Genomic DNA, 27,167 nt, shown 5'->3' on the forward strand with positions numbered 1-27,167 from the left:
ACAAATGGCGATGCTGTTGCCACGTTGTGGATGCTCCCGCCCGGTAGCACGAATCCATGCGCCGTCTGCGCAACACTCGTAGCACACAGTGGCTCCACTAGATGATTGCTAGTCGTTAGCAATGGCGGTCCACTCCAATATGGCGGCTGCGTGCAGGCCGTACTGCTCGCACCGACATAGCTATGTGGGACAGGCCCGACCCCGTTAGTTGGGGCCTCACCGTTAGATATGGCTACTGGCGGCCCGCCCCAAGATGGCGGCCGCCCCGACGCTTCACTGTTGGCGCCATTTGCGCTTGGGCCAACTGCGATTGGCGCGCGTTTGGCGGTGCTCTCACTGTTCAGGACTTTAACCTGCCTCAGCTCATTCTCCAACGCCGTAATCCTCTCCATAAGGTACGACGTCAGTGGGTGGCCTTCCTCCGGCACTGAACTCGCAGCTGTGACAGCAGTACTCCTCGGTTGAGACGCTACTGTAGTCACCGTAGTGGCTGGGCGAGAAATGGCCGCCGCCGTGGTTATGTTCACTTGCGGCCGGTTTCCCGCTCCACTACTCGCTGGCTGCTGATCCGCTCGCGTTGTTGTAGGGGTGGCTTCCCCTCCGTTCAGCCGGGAACTCCTCCTGGGGGAATGCTGCATCCCAGGTTCAATATGGCGCTGCCTCAGCGCGCTTCAAAATGGCGACCCTTGTGCCGCTGCCTGCGTCACACCGACGCCTGACGCTCCTTGCGCCTTCTGTCCGCTTGCTGCGGATACCTCAATTGACGCTGACTGCGTCTCCGTCCGTACCCAGTGTTCGGCGCTGGCTGCGCTCCTCAATGTCGCTGACTGCGACTCCTCTACTGGTACGGGAATGTGCGCCTGGCGCTCCTGCGCCACCGTCCGTACCCAGTGTTCGGCGCTGGCTGCGCTCCACTATATCGCTGACTGCGACTCTGCTACTGGGACGGGAATGCGCTCCTGGCAACTCTCTAGCTGGGCATCAGACCATCCAGCGCAAGTTGCCCTTGCAGTCTCCCTAGGACTGCGAATAAAAGGAGTTGTCTTGCTTCATGCGGAGTTGCCTTAAACGGCTCCCCACACAAGTAGGTCCGAAGAGAGGGATAACTTCAAGGGTGCGGTTTTATTCTGTGAATACATTAAATTAGCCTAATACATTTTTAAACTAACTTAAGCTTACCGCAGTGTGCCCTCCTACAATTCACAAGACAATGAAAAAGCACAATTTAGGCGGTATTCACAGTGCCGATATTAGTAGGCCCCTACTTCATGGGCCAAGAAATCCATACAACATCGGATAACTTACAAAATACTAGAATTTCCTTCCAACACTTATTCTACCTATCGATTACAATGTTTGGCCGTCGCACAGTAGCGCCTCCCGAACAAAAGCCGTTGCAAAAATCGAAAAAGTCGTTGTCGCAAAAACGATTTTAACCATACTTATTCGACAGGAAATTTCCCATGGATTCAGAATCTGCTGTAAAATCAATTTTCGGATTTTTTTTGTAGAAGATATAAGCATTCAAAGTTGAACTTTGTTTCCATTTTTGCATCATAAGAAAAAAAAAGGAAAAATTTGTTGACTTTCAGGTAATATTACACAAAAACTATATTACCTATCGCCATGATTTTTGCTTTAAATAATAGACACATTCATAAACTGTAACCCAATCTAAAAAAAAGGGGAATTGGGTTAGGGCTTGCACAGGTAAATCGCTACCTGCCAGGTGTCCATTTTTTTCACTTTTTTCTGGCTAAAGTAGTCTATATCTTTTTTGGATGGGCTGAGCCACTATACACACTATACCTACGACCTTTGTGGATCTATTCTGGACCAAAATCAACTTACATCTGCTGCGTCGAGCTGCGTCCCCGGAAATGCAACAGCATAAACCAAAACTACTCAGGGTTAAATATACCAAAATACCGACTCAGCTTCATACTAACCAAAAAATATACTAACTGTAGCGTGTGGCGGTTACACGTTGAAATAAAAAAAAAATTTTTTTTCCAGTTTTCAAACTATTTTTATCTGAGCAAATACATAAAAATAAAGATAAAAAATTAAATAAAAAATATTTTTAAAAAATTGTCTTCATTGAGAAAAAAATATTTCTTTACTTTGATACCCTTTAAAAAGCGAATGAGTGGGCGTGGCAGATTTTCCATTACATATGTAAATTTTACAACAATTACCTATAAAATGGCGTCTAAATTATTTAGTTATCTTATTTTGTTCAAAAGTTATGATTTTTGCAACGTAAAATGAGAAAAGGCGCTACTGTGCGTCGACAGAGATATATTTATATTTATATATATATAAAATTTTATGAAAATCGGATGACTATATCTTATAGCTGCCATAGGAACGATCGGGAAATTAATGGGGAAAAAACTATAACTTCGATGTTTTTCAACATATTCCTATCTACCTTTAGATATGAGCTTCTTTTATTATTTCAAAATTTTATGAAAATCGGGACAACTATATCATACAGCTGCCATATAAACGATCGGTAAATGTATAGAATATGTAAAGCTGGGAATGTAAAACTGTAACTGTCAAACTGTAAACATAATAAGTATAGATAAAATGTAATGAAACTCTGTTTTGTGAGTGTATATAAGCTATGTCAGATAATGTGCATAAGATATGGGGAAGTGCATAGAATGTCGCGAGAAAGCATTAATTTCTAATGAAGTTATGGTTTCGGCAATTTACCTGGACCGTCGACTCCGCAGGATTTTAATAAAGAAGCCAACCCAAAAAATGTTGGCTAGAAGACACTTATTATCCTTGTTTGTTTGGGGAATGTAATAAGCATTACGTATACGCATATTTTTATGCATATGTAATACCCACAATATATACATCAAACGAAAGGTATTAAAGCGTAGATTAATTTTATGTCAATCTTTAAGATATACCGCTCCGTTGAAAAGTTATTGCGATTAAATTTTTATTTTCAATTTTTAAAATAAAAATTGGCAATTTTATTGTCAGGTACTTTTATTTTTAATTTTGTTAAATAAAAATTGGAGAATAATTTTAATTTTCAATTATTATTTTAAAAATTGAAAATAACTGTTATACCCCAACTTTTATATAAAAATTGAAAAATAATAATTATTCTAAAACTTTTTTTATTACAATTTAAAAATAAATAATAAATAAAATAAATAAATAAAATAAATATTACAAAATAAAAGCGCAATTAAAAAATAAAAATTTGGTATAAAAGTTTATTTTATTTTTGAGAACTCCTTGAAAAATTATGGTTTACCTAAATATTTATCTTTCCAGCTCAATTTTTTCATAACTTTTATTTTACTCATAACTCATAATTGCGATCCCTGCTCCAGCAGTTGACTTAATACTAAAACCTTGCAAGGGTTTAAAAAAACTTTTATTTTTATACCCTTGCAGGGTATTATAATTTCAGTCAGAAGTTTGCAACGCAGTGAAGGATCTAGCCAAGTCCGTCTGTCCGTCTGTCTTCTATATACTCTCACTGCTATATATGTCGGAACGGGCCGGATCGGACGACTATATCATATACATAGCTGCCATACAAATGTTCGATACATTTTTAGAAAAAAATTTATAACTGCTGTTTTTTAACATTTTTACACCATTTTTTAGATGTGGCCATTATATATTATTTCTGAATTTTGGTAAAAATTTTATGAAAATCGGACGACTATATGATATAGCTGCCATAGGAACGATCGAAAAATTAATAGAAAAAAATTATAACTTCGGTGTTTTTCAACATATTTTCATCTACTCTGAGATATAAGCTTTTTTTATTATTCTAGAATTTTGGTATAAAAATCGGACAACTATATCTTATAGCTGCCATAGAAGCGATCGGTAAATGTAGAGAAAATGTTAAGCTGGGAATGTAAAACTGTAACTGTCAAACTGTAAACATAATAAGTATAAGTAAAATGTAATGAAACTCTGTTTTGTGTGTGTTTTAAGCATTTAAACTTATAATATAAATATCAAAACCAATCTGCAAGGGTATACAAATTCGGCGTGCCGAAGTTAGCTTCCTTTCTTGTTTTGAAATAAAACTCTCAATTTTTTTAAACAATTCATTCAAAATTAAAGTAAACTATGAAAAATGTTTAAAATATATAATTACAAATAATAATTTTAATTGTACAAGTAGTAGAAAATGAGAATTCACTACTTACAGTCTCGTCTTAGTGAACTTGTTTCATCGGCCAGTCGTTGCTTAAATGATTCCAGCTTGCTCTGTAGTTCAATCTCCTTCCCAATTTGTTTTTTAATTGCTTCAATTCCAGCAAAGTTAAGTTGAATTGACTCCTTGTGCTTTCTACCATAGTATTACAAATAGAAAAAAAAAGAAATATGATGGATATATGCTTATTGGTTGTCAATAAAGGAAACTAGCTTCAGGAACATTCCTGCGGTTTGCAATTTTACGCAACCGTTTCCAAGATATAAATATAATTGTATGTGTATATAAACAAAAGTCCAGATTTGTTTTCTAATACTGTCTTCCCACACAGCACATTTGTGGGGAACGTTTGGAATTTTTAACAAATGAAACTCGTGTTCCCACACAACGTCAAAACACATTCAACATCCGAACAGCTTATCTATCAGCTGTGGCTCATGAAAACGTAAACAAAGGCTGTCGAATTGGCAGTTGCAAATTTGAAATGGAGCATTTACCAACTGTTTTGGCTGTTGTACAACAGCAAAAGGCACAGATTGCGTCAGAATTTATCCGCACTAAATTTAAATGAATTAAATGACAAGGAATTTTAGTTTTTCTAATGATTTTTCTCTAACAAAGAGCAAATTCCCCGAAGAGTGTCTATAGGTGGTATAGGCATCCAAAATCTTTAAAATAAGGTAGAGGCAGGCGGTTTATATTAAATAGTAACAATTGGGGACATATTAGGTCAAGAATATACAGAAAAAACGCCAACAACTATTTTGGGCATGCTTGTAGCTTTGGCGCCACATTTTAAATTCCATATCTCATTTGTTTCTCGCCAAGTGTGTATACACTTTCGTAGTGATGGTAAAATTTTCAGAGTTGCACCAAAAAACTATCGCCAACTATCGCCAAACAAACCCTGTTTAGATTTTAATGCGTTCTAACGGCGGTCCATTTGGAAAAATTCGGAACGGCAAAACCTTATGGACCGTTTGTTCAACGGACGGTGAATGCGCTTTGACGGTGTGTGGGAAGATCCTATAACTTTTTAAAATGGGTAATACATTACTAGTACACTTTACAGGCGCACTTAATAATACTAAAATATTCCTAAACTGGTCTTTATTATTGAAAGATTTTGTAACTACTGATGCTTACTTAAAATTCTGGAATGAATAAAATATCGGGCTAATCAAGTAGAGGTGCAGAAACGTCAAGTGAAACATCGATAACCAGGCCTGCTCCGGTAATCGTAAAATTTTTTCGATTTCGTTTTGGGCGAAAACGAACCGTTTTCGTTTTTAGCTGTTCCGATTTTCGGCAAATTTCTGCTATCGGATGTTTCGTTTTCTCATCGTTTCTCACTGCTCAAGCAGCTAACTTGTGTTGTTGGTAATAAGCAAACAACGTAAAGTACTGCCTATTATATTTACAATTGTCCTTTTTCTAAGCCAGAAAAAGGCAAAAAATTGTAGAATTAAGCAAATCCAGGCACCTAAGATGCTGCCACACTTTTCACAGTTTTAATTCCGGTGGTCTCAAATAATTATTTGGTTAATTTGGACCATTTAAGTAATCACATTAAATAGCATTATTTATAAACAACCATTTTGGCGGTCCTTTAAAGTTATTAATGTATTCATTTATATTTTATAATCATATCAACTTTTGACTTTCATAGCGAACGGTCGTGTTTTTGTTTTGCGCTCCGAACTTTTGTGTTGTTTTGCATTTAAACCACCGGGGTCCAAATTTTAAATTGTTAAAATACAATTCGTAATTTTGCCGTTTCGCTACGCGAGTGCATGTGCATGTGGCTTTCAGTGTTTAATTAATATATATATAATTAATCACCTTTAGTTTTTGTGTTTTTGCGTTTTCTTATCCCCTCTTTGTGTTGTCCCGTTTATTTGCTTCTAGCAGCAGCATTTAACCGGCTCCAAAGCTTTCGTGTTTCTCTTCTCACCCACGCTTACGCTCCCGCTCTCTTGTTTTTCGGTACTGCTTATCTGCGCACCGTGGGTAAAGACTAGTGAAAATGGTTCCAAATATGATTTGTGATATTAAAGGCTGCCAAAAGGAGGTTTTGGCAGATCAGCCCAGCCTTTACTGCTGGCTTTGCGATGCGGTCGTTCACGCTAAGTGTCTAAGCTTAACGGGCCGTATCGCTGACGCAATTTCGGCCAAAAATGGCTTGCGCTATTGTTGCCATGCCTGTCGTGAGGTGGAGAAGGATATGCTATCCTTCATGCGGCAAACCAAAAGCGGTTTTAGTGAACTTGGGGTCAACTTCCGCAAAACAAATGACCTGTTCACAGCGCTGGACGCTCAATTTAGCGGCATGAAGCTGCTAAGCGAGTCACCAAAGCGCAAAAAATCTGCTGCTGGTCGGCTGCAGTTGGGCGAACCCCAGCCACCAAAGATTTGGCACACTCCCTCGGCACAGACCCCGACACTGACGCCAACTCCAATGGTGTTAAGATCGGGAACGGCTAAAGATTCGGCATTCGAAGGTGCCGGGGCAGTAATGGCATCAGATCCGCCAGTGTTATTAGTTGAGTCCGCTGCGGGGTCTCAATCTCTGACACCGCAGACTTCAAAAAAAATCTCAGCTATCCCAAAGGGCAAAAATAGGGCTGAACCACTAGTAGAAGTCGGTAATGCTGCGTTACCAAAGACCATCACCGCTATTCCACCACTAAAAACAATATTTGTTTCTCGGCTTGCCCCTGATCTCGCATCGGAAGATGTACTAGCTCATATACTGAGCAAAACACAAGCCAAAAATGTGAAAGTGGAAAAATTTAATTTTTCATACCCCAGAGATATCTCATCTTTTAAAATAAGTGTCTCCCGTGAGCTTTTTGACTCAATTTGTTCGGGTGACTTCTGGCCCGAGCACGCGGTAGTTAAGGAGTTCGAGGTGAAAATAAAGAAAAAACGGCCTTCACGGCCGGCACAAACCACAGTGACTGCGGGCGTCACGGCAGTGCCAAAAAACTAAATACCTCCCTCTTACTTTCCTATCAGAACACTAGAGGCTTACGCAGCAAGCTCTCTAAATTGCATTCTGATAGTCTTTCGTTTGCATCCCAGGTGATTGTGTTTACCGAAACCTGGTTAAAGCCGGAGATTCTCAGCTCCGAAATTTTTCCGGGTAAGTACACAACTTATAGATTGGACCGTCTTTCCCAGCGAGGTGGTGGAGTTTTAATTGCCGTTGACTCCACCCTTAGTTCCGAACTGGTTCAAATTGACGATCTCACAGGTATTGAATTTATCTGTGTAAAACTATCATTCCCAGGTAGTTTTATCTATATAACCTGTTCTTACGTTCCTCCATCTGCTGAAGAGCCTATTTATTGGAAACACCTTTCGGCAATTCAGGTCGTTTCCAACATGCTTTCGGATAGAGACCAACTAATAACTCTAGGAGACTTCAATATACCTGGAGCTCGTTGGTCATCAGATGGTACGTCCAATGTCCTCCAAACTGCGGCACAGCATGACCTGATAGATGGCTTGCTTGACATTTCTTTGTCCCAAGTTAACCATGTCTTAAATTCTTTAAATCGCTTACTAGATCTGTGTTTCGTCTCTGATCCTGTAGGTGTAAACTTAACAAGAGTTGATCCATTGACGCTTCCCGAAGACCCTTACCATCCTACTTTCGAAGTGACCATCGATTTGGGGACTGTCGTAAAGACCAAACCTGATTTGAGTTGCTCAGTGACTAAAGTTCGCTGCTTCCGTAAAGCAAATTTTCAAACGCTAGATATCTTGATTTCCCAATTTAATTGGTCTGAACTTTACAGTTGTACTGACATTGCGTCCGCCGTGGATATTTTTTACAGTGCCATGAATTCGTTCTTTGCATTGTGTGTTCCTTTAGCCTATCCGTCGGTTTCTAGTAAACCACCTTGGTTCACCAAAGAGCTGACACGCCTAAAAAACGTTAAGTCTAGGCTTTATAATCGCTATAAACGCACCGGATCTCCTACTGTTCATTCAAGATATCTTAGTGCTCGGTCGAATTTCACCGTGCTTAACGCGCAATGTTATAAAAGTTATTTAACTCGTTGTAGGGTTCAGTTCACGCAGGACCCGAAACAGTTTTATAACTTTGTTAATACTAAGCGGAAACCCAATTTACATCCTTCATCGCTTTCGTTTAAGAACGCTACAGCAAACTCTGATCAGGCCATCGCCGATCTCTTTGCCGAGTTTTTCAAAACTACGTATTGTTCCTCGAATAGCTCAGATCAGACTTACTCTTTTGATTTGCCCAAGTCGAACCTAATTTTCAGTCCCATTTTAACCAAAAGCTCCCTTAGTTCGGATCTTCATCGTGTAAAACCAGTTTACGCACCGGGTCCCGATGGAATACCAGGCTGCGTGCTCAGGTATTGTGCCGGAGCTCTGTGCAATCCCCTTCTGAAATTGTTTACCTTATCTTTAGAAACCTCAGAATTTCCCCTTATTTGGAAGGAATCATTTATCATTCCTCTCCACAAAAAAGGTAGCAAATCGGACGCCAGCAACTATAGAGGAATCTCTAATTGTCGGCAATTCCAAAACTTTTCGAGAATGTAATTACTCCCCACTTGCAGCATTTATGCAGATCCGTAATTTCACCATGTCAGCATGGTTTTATGAGGCGAAGATCGACCACTACAAATCTTCTGGAATTCACCTCCATCATTATTAGAGGTTTCCAACGTAACTTACAAACCGACGTGATTTACACAGACTTCAGTAAAGCTTTTGACTCGGTTAATCACTCTCTTCTTGTAAGGAAGCTTGACTTAATCGGGTTTCCTGTCGATCTTCTTAAATGGATTTTGAGCTATTTGAGCAACAGAATTCAAAAGGTTCTGTTTAAAAATGCTCTATCCAAATTCCTCAGAGTCACTTCTGACGTCCCACAGGGTAGCCACCTCGGCCCGCTGCTATTTACATTGTTTATCAATGACCTCCTACGCTGATGACGTTAAGCTATGCTTGCAGTATAAGGACAGCTCTTGCCAGTCAGATCTGCAATCGGATCTTAATAACTTTCAAGCATGGTGTCGTGCTAATTTATTACATCTCAATAGTTCTAAATGCAAGCTGATGACATTTTCACGTGTCACTCCCCAGTCTGCCACATATATGCTAAATGATTGCGCTCTTGAAAGAATATCTCTTGTTGATGATTTAGGCGTTCGCTTAGACCCTAAACTTTCGTTCTCTGAACATATTTCGTGCATGGTTAATAAGGCCAGAGGCATGCTCGGTTTTATTAAGAGGTGGTCGAAGGAATTCGATTCCCCTTATATAACGAAGACCCTTTTTACTTCGTTAGTTCGCCCTATATTGGAGTATGGTTCATGCGTCTGGAGTCCTCAATTCGGTATCCATATTAACCGTATTGAATCTGTACAAAAGAACTTTTTACTTTTCGCCCTCCGTGGCCTACCTTGGGATGCTGATGAGAGGCTACCGTCGTATTCAAGTAGACTCCTATTAATTAACTTACCCTCCCTAGCTAACCGTAGAACGATGCTTGGTGTCGTATTCCTTCATAACCTAATAAACGGTGATGTTGAGAGCCCCTTTCTTTTAGGGCAGCTTAACTTCCACGTTCCCCGACTAACATCTAGAACCCTAATCCCTTTATTTGTAAATCACTGTAGGCGGGAGTTTGAAGTACATGAACCCTTTAGGGTTTTATGTACGGATTACAACCGCCTCTCTGACATTATAACTTGTAGTGACAGCCCTTCCGTACTAAAAACTTTAATACTTGTTGAGTTAGCTCGTAATGTATCATCTTAATCTAATTTTGCATGCGTTTTTATTTATTTATTGTAGTATTTAGTTACATTATATTATTTTTTTAATATTTATTTTGCATGCGTTTTTATTTATTTATCGTAGTTATTAGTTAGTTACATAATATTATACTTTTTTATATTTATTTTGCATGCGTTTTTACTTTTACTTTACTTATATATATATATAAATAAATTATATTTTTTTCTTAGTAAATTTTATTTGTGTACTCTCGTAACGTTTCCTCGTTCTTTTCTTCCTTCATCAACCGCGTCTATCTAGTTCGCGATTCGTGCCGTACGTGACGCGGCTGCGCCCCTCGGTCGGTTGGGCGGGAGGTGGAAGCGGGACCCCGCGCGAAAAAAAAAAATAAAATAAAATAAAAAAAAAAAAAAAAATAAAAAAAAAATAAGTAGTTTTAACTGGCTGTTCCGTTCCACCAACAATATGGCAACCTTGGCGATAACTTTTTGCGGTGAACTTATCGACCTATCGCCAAACCGAGAAAACTGGTTGAAGACGGCAAAAATTTTGTTGTCAAATCTGAGGTGGGGTCAGAAATAAATTTTTTATAAAACCACCGATTAAACTATTTTTTTTCCTTTTGTAAATAAGATCTGATTTCATATAAAAAAAGCCATTTACTTTTAATTCCGGCCAGAAAAAGGTGCCCGTTTTTCAAATCGAAAAAATCTTTCGTTTTCGATTACCGGAGCACCAATTTCTCGTTTTCAAAAACGAAAAATTCTTGCCGTTTTCGATTACCGGAGCAGGCCTGAACATCGATGTTTTCAAAACATCGGAACCATCGATGGTTCGTGAACACCGTCGATGTTTTCACAAGCAACTCTGCGCTCGGTGAGAAAAAATTGAAAGTAAATGAATTTCTTATTGTTTTTTCTAAAAACTAACAAAATTGTTGATAATATTTAGGATTTCTAGTTGATGGTGTTGGTGGACGTTGATGGATGACGAAGGCAAGATGGAGAATTACCTGAAAAGTTAGTTATATATCTTTGCAAGCCCACGCTTCCTTTAGATATGTGTGCATGTATGTGTATGTACACACATACATTCATAAATTGGCCGTAAAAATTTGGCGTGTAATAGAATACACAGGAAGGAAAAGATATATATGACCTTGTTCAGAAACGCTTAGTGGAAATACTTGATTCCTTTGAAACGCGCACAATTCCTCGCATCGCTACTCTCGTTGATCCTCGCTTCAAAAAAGATGGCTTCCTCCGAAGTTTAAACGCAGACCAAGCAGCCAAAGCGTTGGAGCTGGAATTGGTCTCTCTCTTAAGTCAACAACTCCACGACGTCCACCAACACCAGAATCAACTTCAAACGAGGCAAGCAGCAAATTTTCATTTTTGCAAAATAAGCCTAACGTAAAGTCTACCAGAGCCGATGCCATTATTGCCACAAGGCAATTTATGGAAAAAGAAAACATTCCTGACTCTTGCGACCCCTTGAAGTATTGGGAGGTATGATTATTAAATAATTATGACTAACATGTTAAATAAGAAAAATTTTTTACAGATGACTGCTGACAACGAACTGAAATTGGTTGCAAAAAAAATTTTCTGTATACAAGCCTCGTCCTGTGAGTCTGAAAGAGTATTCAGCAAAGCTGGACAAACTATATCTGACCGCAGGACAAGGCTTAAACCTGAAGTTGTTGACCAACTTTTGTTCCTGAATAGAAATAGACACTTTAAATGATCTCTCTCTAAATATCATGTTACTGTTTGTACTGTTTCTGTTCTTTTTGCATTTTCTTTTTTTTTTTTTTTTTTAACATTGATGTTTCACTCGATGTTTTTTTTTGAAAAATTCGAAAACATCGATGGACACGAACATCAATGTTTCTGCACGTCTAGCTTGGAGACGACAGAGAGGCACACGATGACCCTTCCAAGTATAGCTTGGAAGCGACGCGACGATAGAAATCTCGAGACCGAATGCTCGAGGCCGATGAACCTTTCGACTTAACCTCACAACACATGCACGTACCTTTACGTACAAATGTTGAAAGAGGCGGACTTCACGAATTAATTAATATAAACAATGTCACGAGTACGGTCACGGTCGCCAAAATGTTTGATTCAAAAGCTTGTTCTTAAATATTTATTTAATTATTAGGAGGTGACATTAATTTATATTTCAGTAATCAGTTCAGTTCAGTTATATTGACAAGAGTGACCAGAGCCAAGATAGAGATCTAATCATTTAAAAAAGCCTCTCCAGCGGAGCCAGAGAGATCAGCTGCATTCGCTCGCAAATGTGCCTAAACGTAAGATAAGCTGGGTTGTGTCTTGGCTGTTTTTAATCCAATTGGAGTTGACCCAACACAGACGTTTCTGTCCTTTTTCATAGACATCAAGGATAGACTGAATCCGATCGCTAACAAGTGTTCAAGTAAAAAAAAAAAAGATTATGACGTCATAAAGAGTGTCTTCGAGACACCAATGATTTGAAACTTTTACTTGATAACATTAACATGTTATATCCTTTAATTCAAATTCAACAAACTCAGATCCCAGTAACATTAATACCGATCATATTACCTTTTTTTTTATTCTAATATAATTTAGAAAATAACTTATATGCAAACCACGGAAAATTAATATTTAGGTAAGCCCCGTGTTCACGCCAGAAAGGCGCTCAATTTCGGGAGGCAGTGTGATCCCGAACGCTCTCCTTTTCTCTCCCTCTTCCTCTGGACTTCCAGTCCAAAGAGCTTCAAATCCGCTCTCCCTAGCTATAGTTTCTTTTGTATAGTTTAGTACCAATTACTCCTTCTACTAATAAACATCCCGACGCACGTCGCGTAAAACCCCGACAAGTCTCCGTGTTTTTATTTCGAGTGCATTTCAGAGTTAGAGCCGCCCCCCTCCAACATTTGGTCCTTCGAGCCGGATTTTTCGTTTCATCTACCAGCAGCTCCGGTGGCTTTAACACCGCACCAGATAAGTCCATTACATTATTGCTGCCGGTCATACAGTTAGGTTGTGCGAAACTCAATTCGTCTTAACTTCTCTGTATGATTATTGTCTAAATCCAAGTCCGATTGATCCGACACACGGCAGCATAATTTCCAATTCCAAATTCAAAATAATTCGGTTTCCAAATTTTCTACATTTGTGTTTCTGTGCCGAAATCCAAAAGTGTGTGTTTAAATAAATAAATAAATGCAATAGCCACAGTGAGAATTTAATTCCAATAGTTCTCGATTCCTCTTCGTTAACTGTGTTCCCGCTAGCATTTATTTACATTACATACATACTACAGTCCACTTCACTCCGAAACTTATATTTACAAATTTACAACAATAACTGTCCGCAGCTACTAAAATTACAAATTTATTTAATTCGTACATATATTTGTTGTTTTTTACTCCCTCGCTCTATCCTGAGCTGCAATACGTATTTACATACATACATAATCGTCTGCATACGACGCTCCAATATTTGGCAATTTTTTCCGCCTCACCTTATCTCCGCTATTTTGCACTTGCATACGACAAGTGCACAAATATACACACACACGTATTGGTTCCGAAATACAGCACCGGTCAATCACATAAGTCCAGATAAATAAAATAATTTGTAAATTATTTTATATTAAAATTCCAACTAACTAATTAAGTTAGAAATCCAAGTGCGCTTCCGTATCCGCATTAGTGTGACCGTATTTTCGCTGCTGACCGGAATTATTGAATTAATTCAAATATTCCCGATTTAAATTCCATACGGGAAAACTACGATTTTCCAAAATTAATTATATATAATAATTATTACGACTCCGATTGGTTCCTAAATTCCCAATCAAACTTCGACACATAAATTTTAATATATATTTATAGTACATTTTTGTAAAAAAAAAAATCCAAAATGGCTCCTTCAATTTCAAACAAATTTACTTTGATCTGTGACCGTCTGAGTCACTTCGAGTCCAGAGTCTGCAATCCAGCAGCACCCACTCCATCCAAGTACTCTTGTCAAATCCATCTCGACCAAGTCCGAGCGCTATGGGACAAGGTCGAGACAGAGTACGAAGCTTGTTCAGAGCTAATTTCAGTTGGTTTAGAGGGCGCTGCAGACACCTTGCCTACTCTTAAGGCAAAATACGACGACACCTATTCCATTTATGAACGGTGTGCCGCCAAGTTCATGGAACAGATCGATACGATCTCTGCTAAAGCAGCTCCAGTCCAACCTCCTGCGCCCCAAAATTCCTTTCCGTCTGGCTGTCGGCTTCCTCCGTGCGAAACGGAAGTGTTCTCGGGCGATTATCTTCGCTGGCCGACTTTCCGAGACCTTTTCACAGCGGTCTATATCGACAATCCTACGCTGACCCCTGTAGAAAAGTTGTTCTATTTAAATGCCAAGACGAGTGGTGAAGCTCATTCCATAGTTTCGAATTCGCCACTGACCAACGACGGTTTCCGCTCAGCATGGGAAAACCTATCTGAGCGTTTCGAAAATAAACGCGCGTTGGTGAACAGCCAACTGAAGAAATTACTAAACATACAATCCATTGAACGCGAATCCTCGGCAGCCTTGAAGGAGCTGCAGAATACAATTCAAAATTGCCTCACATCCCTAACTCTGTCCGGCCTTCCTACGGATAATTGGGATTGTCTATTGGTTTATTTGTGTTCCTCGAAGCTTCCAAAGCTAACGCTCTCCTTATGGGAGCAGTCCTTACCAAATAAAACCGAAATTCCGACGTGGCTAGAATTAGATTCTTTCCTTACTGAGCGCCATAGAACTCTGGAATGTATAAATTCTATTCAACCTCCTACGATACGCCTCAGTCCGTCCAACCCGACAAAATCCATCGTGGCACCGCGAGTACTAAAATCCTTTAGTACGCGGATTGTTCCCATATCCAAAAGATGCGATTTGTGTTCTGCAGAGAACCATCCAGTGCGTAAATGTCCACGCTTCCTCCAGATGACGATAGAAAATCGAACTTCGTACATTGAGAAAAAGCAGTTGTGCTTAAATTGCTTTGCAAGCGGTCATCCACTCCGTAATTGCACAAGCGCCCACAGCTGTCTTACGTGTCACGGTCGGCATCACACATTGTTGCATCCAAGCAACACTTCATCCAGTGTTCCGAATCCTCGTGATGACGCACCACAAATTCCTGCACCCATCCAAAGAATTTCCTCGTTCTCCACACGAGTGACTACTTCGGCCGATTCCAATTACTGGGTTCCGTACGACGACAGCAAGAGCAGACGTTCCCGAGGTATTTTATCCTACCAATGCCGAGTCTGCCAAGGGAACCATCCTCTTCGGAAGTGTCACCGTTTTCTCCGGCTTGATGCGAAGAAACGGCTCCAGACAGTCATCGACAGGAAGTACTGCGTCAACTGCCTGGCCCACCACCATTCCGGAGGATCCTGTCGAAGTAGCGACCGATGCCAGTCGTGTGGACAGGATCATCACACCCTTCTACATGCCGACGAACGCTCAGCGTTATCCTACGCTTTCCAGAGCTAATACTTCCTGGTACTTTTGCTGCGTATCCTCGCAAGGGGGGGGAGAATGTTCACGCCAGAAAGGCGCTCAATTTCGGGAGGCAGTGTGATCCCGAACGCTCTCCTTTTCTCTCCCTCTTCCTCTGGACTTCCAGTCCAAAGAGCTTCAAATCCGCTCTCCCTAGCTATAGTTTCTTTTGTATAGTTTAGTACCAATTACTCCTTCTACTAATAAACATCCCGACGCACGTCGCGTAAAACCCCGACAAGTCTCCGTGTTTTTATTTCGAGTGCATTTCAGAGTTATGCCCCTCCTTTACCGGCTCCTCTCCTTGGTCCACGTCCTTCCTCTCTCTGTCAGCTCTCATCTGGTCCTCCAGCATTTGCTCTTCTTGATACTCCTCTTCCTGTCCATGTGGCTGCTCTTCCACTTGCTCTGCTATCCTTCCTATCTCGCCTGCTAGCGCCGTTGTGCTTCCACCTTCCTCTTGCCTCGATTCCTCTTTCAGGTCTTGTTGGATCACCATGTCGGATTCCTCTAGTTCCTCGGTAACCTCCTTCCCAACGGCTGACCGAATGTACACCTTGGCCTCTCCACCTTTCAGTGCATTCCAGTGGTCAGGATGGCTTTGGGGGTCTATTTTAAAAGGCCCCCCGTCGGATTCCATGCAGATCTCTGGGTCGAGTCTGTGCTGTGGTTGATCGAAACTTTCTGCTTCGATCATCTCGACTACCTCTGCCAGTTTGAGAAACTCGGGAAGTGTTTTAAACCCCGATCTTCTCGTGTACAGTTTTGTCTGGCTTCGGCAATTCCTGTATATGCAATTTAACTTCTCCTCTGTCGCGAACCTCATCATCCCCATCAGCTCCATTGCGAACTCTCTCGTTGGTTCGGCCTCTCCTTGCCTCCGATGCTGGATTTGCTCCTTGAGTTGCTCCTGATACCTCCGCGGTAAGAAGTACTCCACCAGCTCTCCCGTGACTTTCTCCCAATTGTCTTATTTATTTGGTGTGCAGTTCCACCAATCGCTCGCCGCGTCTTCCAGGATGAAGGGCATGGTTTGCACCAACTGGTCGTGCCCGATGCCGTATCCCGTCGACCAACCTTCCAGCTTCCGGATAAACTCCAGCGGGTTGGTCATCCCACGTACCGTATTTCCCAGCTCCTTACTTGATCCAGGATCTCCACGTTTCTCTTCCACTCCATGATTGTAGCTCTTAGCTTGGCGTCCGTCTAGCTCTTAAAATACTTGACCGTTTCCTTGTGGTCGTTGCTCTGGCTCACGGTCTTGCTGCCTCTCTCTTAAATCTGCCTGCTAGCCATTACTCCTGGTGTCGTTCTTTCTCTTGCAACAACTACCTGTTCGGGCGCCACCTGTAACGTCCTGTCGTCCGCGGGTAGCTTAGCTGGACGTCCAAGGTCCGTTTCAGGAATTAATTTGGTTCAGGCGTAGTTGCTGTAAGAAATTCCGACCCAGTCCCAGAGTAGAACGCTAGATTATGCCGTTAAATGTATCTTAATGTTTATTTACTTAAGAAGTACAATTCTCAATAATTTCGACTCGAAAGTCAGCAGAGAGACGTTATTGTCGGACTCGAAAGTCAGCTCAGAGACGTTTGTTTGACTCGGAAAGTCAACTTAGAGATTCGGACTCGAAAGTCAGCAAAGATCGGACTCGAAAGTCAGCTCAGACAATCGGACTCGAAAGTCAGCAGAGCTTGGACTCGAAAGTCAGCAGAGCTTGGACTCGAAAGTCAGCAGAATTTGGACTCGCAAGTCAGCAGAGTTCGGACTCGAAAGTCAGCAGAGGTTCGGACTCGCAAGTCAGCAAAGAGATTTGGACTCGAAAGTCAGCAGAGGTTCGGACTCGGAAGTCAGCAAAGATCCTAACTACGATTTATAAATAGGAACCTGAGTTTCCAAAAAGTGACTTCGCTGCTAACTACTGGGGAGGTTAACTCGACCCATTCGCAGTCGGCTGCTAAGTAACTTCTCCAGCGCCATGGCCGCTTTATATAGGCCCTGGCGAGGCTTTAGTATGGCCAGAGTCCTGTGCGGGATTTAAACGAATAGTGTGGCCAGTCGTTCGGTCCAGTGTGACCCTCCGCTTGCGATCAGTGGCGCGCGCGCGCATTTAATTCAAATATTTTTCCATAATATTGCCAATACATTTTCTTGTATCGCTATTTGTTTCTATTTTATTCTATTTAATTTCTAAGATCTATTGTGCGCGTATATGCGTCACAAGTTATCCAACTCAAGATCCCAGCCGCCTTACCCAAGTCATAAACAATTTTTTTTATAAACAATTCCTAGCTGGGAACTTCTTACTCAGCTTTCCCACAGAATCAAAATAAGCTTCCTCCCTTCAGTATAAGTTCATTATTAAGATTCAATTGCACCGCGGCCCTTTCAGCTAAAGTCAACCACGGCGGTCAACACCTGGCGAGATGACAATTTCATCATCCAATTTTCCGTGTCAGTCTGTCCATCTGTACGTCTGTTCTTCTGTCTATATTTCCGTCCGTATATACCAAAACTCTGAAAATACGTTGAAAAACAACGAAGTTATAATTTTTTTCTTTTACTTTCACTATCGTACCTATATAAAGGATATAGTCGTCCGATTTTCATAAAATTTATACCAAAATTCTGAAATAATACCAGAAGCTCATATCTCAGAGTAGATGAAAATACTTTGAAAAACAACGAACATATGTTTTTTTCTATTACTTTCCCGATCGTTCCATTTCGAAATTCTGAAATAATATAATTTGGCCATATCTCAAAAATAATGCAAATCAACTGAAAAACAGCCAAGTAATAATTTTTTTTCTAAAAATTTATCGAACATTTGTATGGCAGCTATATGATATAGTCGTCCGATCCGGCCCGTTCCGACATATATAGCAGTGAGAGTATATAGAAGACTATATGCAATGTTTCATTCAGATATCTTTACAACTGAGGGACTAATTTGCGTAGAAACGGACAGACGGACATGGCTAGATCGACTCGGCTGTTGTTGATCAATAATATATTTTCTTTATGTGGTCAAAAACCACTCCTTCACTGCGTTGCAAACTTCTGGTCAACATTGTAATACCCTTAAGGGGTATAAATATAAATACTTGATTATAGAGGTGCAGAAACATCGATGTTCGTGTCCATCGATGTTTTCGAATTTAAAAAAAAAAACATCGAGTGAAACATCGATGTTTAAAAAAAAAAAAAAAAAAAAAAAGAACAGAATCAGTACAAACAGTAACATGAGATTTATTTGAGATCATTTAAAGTGTCTATTTCTATTCAGGAACAAAAGTTGGTCAACAACTTCAGGTTTAAGCCTTGTCCTGCGGTCAGATATAGTTAGTCCAGCTTTGCTGAATACTCTTTCAGACTCACAGGACGAGGCTTGTATACAGAAAAATTTTTTTGCAACCAATTTCAGTTCGTTGTCAGCAGTCATCTGTAAAAAATTTTTCTTATTTAACATGTTAGTCATTATTATTTAATAATCATACCTCCCAATACTTCAAGGGGTCGCAAGAGTCAGAAATGTTTTCTTTTTCCATAAATTGCCTTGTGGCAATAATGGCATCGGCTCTGGTAGACTTTACGTTAGGCTTATTTTGCAAAAATGAAAATTTGCTGCTTGCCTCGTTTGAAGTTGATTCTGGTGTTGGTGGACGTCGTGGAGTTGTTGACTTAAGAGAGAGACCAATTCCAGCTCCAACGCTTTGGCTGCTTGGTCTGCGTTTAAACTTCGGAGGAAGCCATCTTTTTTGAAGCGAGGATCAACGAGAGTAGCGATGCGAGGAATTGTGCGCGTTTCAAAGGAATCAAGTATTTCCACTAAGCGTTTCTGAACAAGGTCATATATATCTTTTCCTTCCTGTGTATTCTATTACACGCCAAATTTTTGCGGCATTAGTAGCCAATTTATGAATGTATGTGTGTACATACACATACATGCACACATATCTAAAGGAAGCGTGGGCTTGCAAAGATATATAACTAACTTTTCAGGTAATTCTCCATCTTGCCTTCGTCATCCATCAACGTGCACCAACACCATCAACTAGAAATCCTAAATATTATCAACAATTTTGTTAGTTTTTAGAAAAAACAATAAGAAATTCATTTACTTTCAATTTTTTCTCACCGAGCGCAGAGTTGCTTGTGAAAACATCGATGGTGGTCATGAACCATCGATGGTTCCGATGTTTTGAAAACATCGATGTTATCGATGTTTCACTCGATGTTTCGGCACCTCTTCTCCAAGCTCTACTTGGAGTTTTGGGTCTGTCGGTTCGAATCGACTCACCGCAGATCTACCACACATTTCGCTGTTGTAGATGCAGCCAGGGCTGCAGAACCTTCTTGTCGTTGGAATTTTGGTCTCAATCGTCGTTGGAGCATCACCCGGGTACATACCCCTTTGCCTGCGCCACTGCCACATCATAAGGAAAAGGGAAACAACCGCTACGTCGGCACATGCATTTCATTTAAATCTTGCTGTTCTAACTGCTCTTCCTGCCTTCACCCCCGCCTCATCGTCAACCAAGCCGTTATGTTGCATTCAGTCATCTCACTCACTCTTGGTACTTCGTTTGGATATCGCTGATCGTAAGTTATTTGCCAAGCGATTTCATTCAAATTGGCACTGCAATTTCACTCAAGTTTCAAATTGAGTGAAATACACACGTACGTATTTACATTGGAGGTTGCCAGATTGTAGCAGTAGTATCGCTGCAGTTGTTTTGGTCTTTGGCAACTTAATTTGCAAGCATGGCTTCATTAGAACAGTTAAAACAACAACGCACTAATCTCCGCAGAAACATTACTCAAATTCGGACTACTGTGGATCCACGCCATGGACTTTCGTCAGCCGAACTGAATTGCCGATTGTCAATATTGGAGGCGTATTTCAAACAAGTCTTGTCGGTACAAAACGACATCGAGCAGCAAGATGTGGATGAGCAGCAACGAGATGTTCGTGGAGAGTTGGAAGACATGTTTGTGAGCATCAAGGTTAGCATTAAGGAGCATCTCGGCCCTGATGTTCACAATACACCTGGCAATGATACGACGCTCAGCGTATTTAACACGTCATCTACCAAACTACCCAGACTCGCATTACCTACCTTTGATGGCAAGTACTCGGAATATGAAAATTTTATTACGTCATTAGATGCTCGAGCTTTGTTACCCCCAATCGAGAAATTCAATCAGTTGCTAAATTGTCTACGTGGATCAGCTCTTGAAACGGTTAAGGCGTTCCAAGTTACACCTGAAAACTACGCAAAGGCTGTCGAGCGTCTAAAGAGTCGTTATGACAACCCAACCCTGGTTTTTCTGGACAATATATTGTCGCTATTCAATTTGCCAAAGGTTGCGAAATCCAATAGCCAAACGTTTCGCAGCCTTATTGACAATGCAACGGCATTGTTTAACTCGGTGTTATCTCTCGGAAGCGATACCCAAATTGTTAAGGCGATGCTCATCTCAATCGTTATGAATAAAGTCGATCAGGAAACGAAGACAAAGTGGAATGAATCTTTAGATTACGGAACTCTGCCGTTCTGGCCCAAATGTGTTGAGGTCGTAGAGCGTCACTGCTAATATCTAGAAGCCCTTAGCAATGCTAACGGTGATGTTAATGCGACCCAGCAGATTGCCACTAAACAACGTACTCCACAGCAGCATCCTTGGTTTACCTTTTCTTGCTCCACACCAATATGCCATGTTTCTTCCAGTAGCGAACACAAAACATTAAATGTTCCCAACTAAGTAACACTTCTGTCGATTATCGCTTTCAAATCATAAAGAACTTGGGTCTCTGTATTAATTGTTTCGGCAAAGGTCACCACGTGGCCAAATGCCCGTCGACACAGAAGTGCTGAATCTGTTCCCAATCCCATTACACTATGTTGCATCGAGAAGTCGTTCAAGCCACTCCTTCACCACCGTTGCCTTCTCAACCTCGGTCAAATGCTCCGCAGATATCGAATGCAGTTGTTCACACTCACAGAGAGGCTCAAGTAGATCGTGTAATATTGGCCACGGCATTGGTTCTGGTCAAGGATGCCTCAGGTTGTTACAAGATAGGTCGCGCTCTGCTAGACTCGTGCTTACAAGTTCACTTTATGTCTGATGAGTTTGCTCAAGCGCTTCGCATACCACGTATTAAGCGCCACATGGAAATACGCAGCATTGGAGAATCTCAAACGCAGATAAAGCATCGCGCATCTACCACAATCAAATCAAGCTCTTTAACGCATTAGAATTGTCGCTAGATTTTTGCATTACATCGCATATCGCATACAACCCAGATTCAGATATAGACATACGAGTATTGTCATGGCATTTACCTCAAAGCACGCCCCTCGCTGACGATAAATTCAATAAGTCTAGTCGAATTGATTTGCTACTTGGAACAGAAACATTCTTCGAAGTCTTATCGGTTTGTCAAACTAAGCTCGGTCCCCACCTGCCAATTCTCCAAAAAACGTTGTTAGGATGGATAATCTCTGGTCGTTGCCCAACCAAGCCCACTATAGTTCACAGCTACTCATTAACTCTGGAGGATGCTATTAACCGAAACGTCGAGCGATTGTGGAAGGTTGAAGATGTTAGCAAGTCGGTTGACATATACACACCAGAGCAGCGCAAATGTGAGGAGAAATTCGCCGACTTTGTTCGCCGTGACGGTGATGGGCCCATAGTGGTTCGGCTGCCATTTAAAACGGACCCCAGCTTGCTTAGCATCTCATATGAAACCGCACGAAGACGATTTCATGCGCTTGAACGCCGACTCAGTCGCTCAGTGGATATAAGGTCGAAATACATAGACTTCATGCAGGAATTTGAAACTCTGGGACATATGAGTTTAGTAGAGATGCCTCGACTCAATGTGCCACATTTTTATATACCTCATCATTGTGTGCTCAAGCCAACGAGTACGTCAACCAAACTAAGAATTGTCTTCGATGCATCCTGTCAGACAACGAGTCAGAAATCGCTAAATTATTTGCTCATGGTCGGACCAACAATTCAACCCGATCTATATGCGTTGCTTTTACGCTTCCGCACATATCGCTACGTGACCACGGCTGATGTGGTTAAGATGTTTACCCAAGTCCTCGTCGACGCGGATGACCGTAAGTTTCAGTACATTCTCTGGAGGAAGAACCCCGTACAGCCAGTACGCACCTTCGAACTCAACACTGTAACTTATGGGACCGCAACGGCACCATACCTAGCCATACGAAGCATGATATATCTGGCGGATCAATATCCGTACAAGTTTAAGGTCGGCGCTGATGCCATTAAAACCTCGTTTTATGTTGATGATTTCCTTTGCGGAGCGGACACAGTGAACGGTCTCGCTCGAATCAAGGCAGAGGTGTCCGAAATTCTTAGTAGTGGCGGATATGAGCTTGCAAAATGGAATTCAAATTACACTAAGTTTGTCGACGATCGTACTATTAAGGATTTGATTTTAGAAGAAGATTCAGTGACCAGCACGTTAGGTTTGAAATGGGATCAACGATACGATATATTTAAATTTCGCATTTGTACCGAAAGACACATCGGAAACCGTTTCAAAACGGACAATACTATCGATAGCATCATCATTATTTGACCCATTGGGCTTAATCCCGTCAATAATAATAGTTGCTAAAATCATTCTGCAGGAGCTATGGCTGCTCAAATTACACTGAGATGAATCAGTGCCACAAAATCTTCATGCAGCATGGACAGCCGAGTCTCCGGAGTCTACAGATACATGGGTTCTGCGACGCCTCGATCATAGCTTATGGCTGCTGTATAATGCACGTACAGTTGGGGCAGATGGCAGCATTTAGATACGACTCATAACATCGAAATCAGAGTCGCGCCCACTAGGAAATTTTCGCTACCAAAGTTGGAGTTATGTGGGGCGCACTTGTTATCAAACCTTTTACGCAAGATACAGAAGATATTTGCAGACTACCAACCAACGGTATTCTTATGGAGTGATTCTCAGATTGTTCTTCACTGGATTCAACAACATTCGGCTACACTTTCTACGTTTGTCGGAACCCGTATTTCCGAAATCCAGGAAAACACTTCCATTTGCGACTGAAGACATGTTCCGACGCACAATAATCCAGCGGATCTACTCTCCAGGGGCTGTAACGCAGCTGAATTACAGCAGTCGATTTGGTTCGACGGTCCCGCATATTTAAGATCAGCTACACTGGCCAGCGGATAGTTCTGGCAATATTGATCCGGATGTGGTCCAGTTGGAAAAACGCAAATCGGCCTTTACTATAGTCACCATCAACAATCGTCTTCTGGAAGCTGTATATACTATTAGCTCTCACAATCGTTGCATACTAGTTGTCGCCTGGATACTTCGTTTTGTTCATTTCGCCAGAAAGCTGCCGCCGTTCGCAACATTATCGCCATCACCACAAGAACTGTCTCGCTCATTGCACTGCATTTGTTGGAACTTGCAGGCCAAGCATTTCTCTAAGGATATAGGACTGTTGCAAAAGGGCAAACTGACTCGTACTAACTTAAGAAATCTGAATCCCTTCCTACAGGTTACTGATGGGTTCCAGTTGCTCAAGGTCGGAGGTCGTCTGGAACTAGCAAATGTTCCTGACACCCAAAGGCATCCAATTCTTCTCCCAAGCAAAGAATTCTTTGTGCACCAATACAGAACATCCATTTGAAAAAATTTCACGCCGGCCCAAGGGCTCTAGTCGCACTTATACGCCTACGATTTTGGATCGTCAATGACGGGACTTGTCATGCCGCGTCGTAAGGTCATGCGTACACTGTGTACGCTATCGACCACCTCTGGAGAAGCAGGTCATGGGTCAACTGCCCGTCGAACGCCTGACGCAATCAAGACCATTCTCTAGATGCGGTGTTGACTTTTGCGGTCCGATCAACATATACGCGCGTATTCGAGGGATACATTGCAGTCTTCATATGCTTCGCTACCAAGGCAGTGCACGTCGAAGTAGTGTCAGACCTGTCAACTGAAACGTCTAATAGCAAAGCGCGGACTTCCCTCTGACATATTTTGCGACAACGCTACAACAAGTTAGAAGCACTAAAGGTGTTTCTGTTTAAAGATGAAACAACTCGCATTATCTCGAATTTTTGTCGAAATGAATTTATAAGTTTTCATTTTATACCTCCCAGGGCACCCCACTTTAGTGGCTTATGGGAAGCAGCCGTCAAGAGCGTCAAGGGACTGCTGAATCGCACGCTGGCCAATTCTCGGCCTCTCTCACCACTATCGACGGACCCGAACGATCTGGCTGCCCTCACACCAGGTCACTTCCTTGTGGGAAGGTCACTCCCTGAGCCTTCAGTCGAAGATGCAAAGGTGGACCACCTGGAGCGCTGGCAAAGGGTCAGCGCGATCAAGCAATATCTTTGGCGTCGCTGGTCCCACGAGTACATCAAAGAGCTTCAAATGCGGACCAACTGGACACAGGCATTTCCTCATACACGAAGACAATTTGCCGCCGCAACGCTGCACAGTAGCGCCTCTCGAACAAAAGCCTTTGCAAAAATCGAAAAAGTCGTTTTTGCAAAAACGATTTTAATCATACCAGGAAATTTCCATTGGATTCAGAATCTGCAGTAAAATCTATTTTCGGATTTTTTTGTAGAAGATATGAGCGTTCAAAGTTGAACTTTGTTTCCATTTTTGCATCAAAAGAAAAGAAAAAAAAAAGGGAAAATTGGTTGACTTTTAGGTAATATTACACCAAAAATATATTACCTATCGCCATGATTTTTACTTTTCATAAACTGTAACCCAATCCAAAAAAAAAAGGGAATTGGGTTTGGGCTTGTACAGGTAAATCGCTACCTGCCAGGTGTCAATTTTTTTCACTTTTTTCTGGCTAAAGTTGTCTATATCTTTTTTGGATGGGCTGAGCCACCTACTACACTATAACTACGACCTTTGTGGATCTTTTCTGGACCAAAATCACTTACATCTGCTGCGTCGAGCTGCGTCTGCGGAAATGCAACAGCATAAACCAAAACTACTCAGGGTTAAATATACCAAAATACCGACACAATTTCATACAAACCAAAAAATATACTAACTAGCGCGTGGCGGTTCCACTTTGAACTAAAAAAATTTTTTTTTTCACTTTTCAAATTATTTTTATTTGAGCAAATACATAAAAATACAGATAAAAACTTAAATAAAAAATATTTTTTAAAAATCAGTTTCATTGAAAAAAACCTAATTTTTCACTTTGATACGCTTTAAAAAACGGAATGAGTGGGCGTGGCACATTTTCCCATAAATATGTAAATTTTACAACAATTGGCTGTCAAATGGCGTTTAAATTATTTTATTATCTTATTTGGTTCAAAAGTTATGATTTTTGCAACGTAAAATGGAAAAAGGCGCTACTGTGCACTGGCTGTTGGGGCGCATCGAAGCAGTCATACCAGGCAAGGATCAACGCGTGCGCGTCGCTGACGTGCGCACCGCTAAGGGAGTCTACCGACGCCCCATACATAAACTCGCTCTGCTACCTGTCTCTTAAAAGTTGGCTTCAGACTTTCAATGGGGCCGGGATGTTGGGTCAAACCCAATTGGATTAAAAACAGCCAAGACACAACCCAGCTTATCTTACGTTTAGGCACATTTGCGAGCGAAGCTGATCTCTCTGGCTCCGCTGGAGAGGCTTTTTTAAATGATTAGATCTCTATCTTGGCTCTGGCCACTCTTGTCAATATAACTGAACTGAACTGATTACTGAAATATAAATTAATGTCACCTCCTATTAATTAAATAAATATTCAAGAACAAGGTTTTGAATCAAACAGTCTGAACTCATAAAAAAAAAAACACAAATGTACATATATCTTTAAAATAAGTCTATGAATATACTAGTATATTAAATTTATTAATTCCTTTAAAATCTGAAAAAAAAAAATTTAAATAAATGCCAAATACATTAAAATATTTATTTATTTATTTATTAAGAATAGCAAATATCTGCCATTTTAAATCCATATCCTTACCTCAGACCGGATGAGGAGTGTTTTTTAATGATATGCTCCGACTCACATCAGGTGGTCAGAGGCAAGGATAGGTGTCTTAAGATATTATTTTTGTTAAAGTCTAATGACATTTCAAAATATAACAGAGAGTACATGTCGTTGTAAAGCGAACATAAAACGCGAAAAGGATCGTGTGCCTCGAAATTAGTTTTACAAATATCCAAAGCTATAGGCCGAAAGTAACGTGATGGCCTAGAAGGAACTGAAAAGCGTATTTGTTTAAGAAGATTACTGGAAAAAATATATCCATTTATTAATTTATGCAGGAACATCACGCCATGGCAGGTCCGACGATCCTTAAGAGAGGGCAGGTCCAGAAGGCGTAGTCTGTCGGCATACGGAGGAAGGTGGCGATGTGGGTCCCAGTCTAAACCCCGAAGAGCGAACAAAAGGAATTGTTTCTGTACCGATTCGATAAGATCCTGATACTTTGCATATTGAGGGGACCATACGCACGAACAATATTCGAGTATGGGCCGAACCAGGGATATATATAAAAGTTTTGTAGTGTAGGGATCATCGAATTCCTTAGACCATCGTTTTACGAAAGCAAAAAC

At 41.0% G+C, this 27,167-nt stretch overlaps 1 protein-coding gene and 1 long non-coding RNA gene across 2 annotated transcripts in view; both read right to left on the reverse strand.

The window, feature by feature from the left end:
• Positions 1–27,167, reverse strand: part of l(2)41Ab (lethal (2) 41Ab) — a 253,675-nt gene that overhangs the window by 152,285 nt on the left and 74,223 nt on the right. The window contains exon 2 of the mRNA XM_070284230.1: positions 4,206–4,348. Coding sequence (XP_070140331.1) covers positions 4,206–4,348 — 143 coding nt within the window. The remainder of the gene's footprint in view (positions 1–4,205; positions 4,349–27,167) is intronic.
• On the reverse strand, positions 18,864–19,687 carry LOC138928164 (uncharacterized). The gene is made up of 3 exons (XR_011444651.1): positions 19,662–19,687; positions 19,038–19,603; positions 18,864–18,982 (listed from the first exon to the last, which is right to left on the reverse strand). It is a non-coding gene; the product is annotated as an uncharacterized lncRNA (long non-coding RNA).

The sequence above is a fragment of the Drosophila kikkawai genome, chromosome 2R (genome assembly GCF_030179895.1).
Source record: "Drosophila kikkawai strain 14028-0561.14 chromosome 2R, DkikHiC1v2, whole genome shotgun sequence".
Classification (NCBI taxonomy): Eukaryota; Metazoa; Arthropoda; class Insecta; order Diptera; family Drosophilidae; genus Drosophila; species Drosophila kikkawai.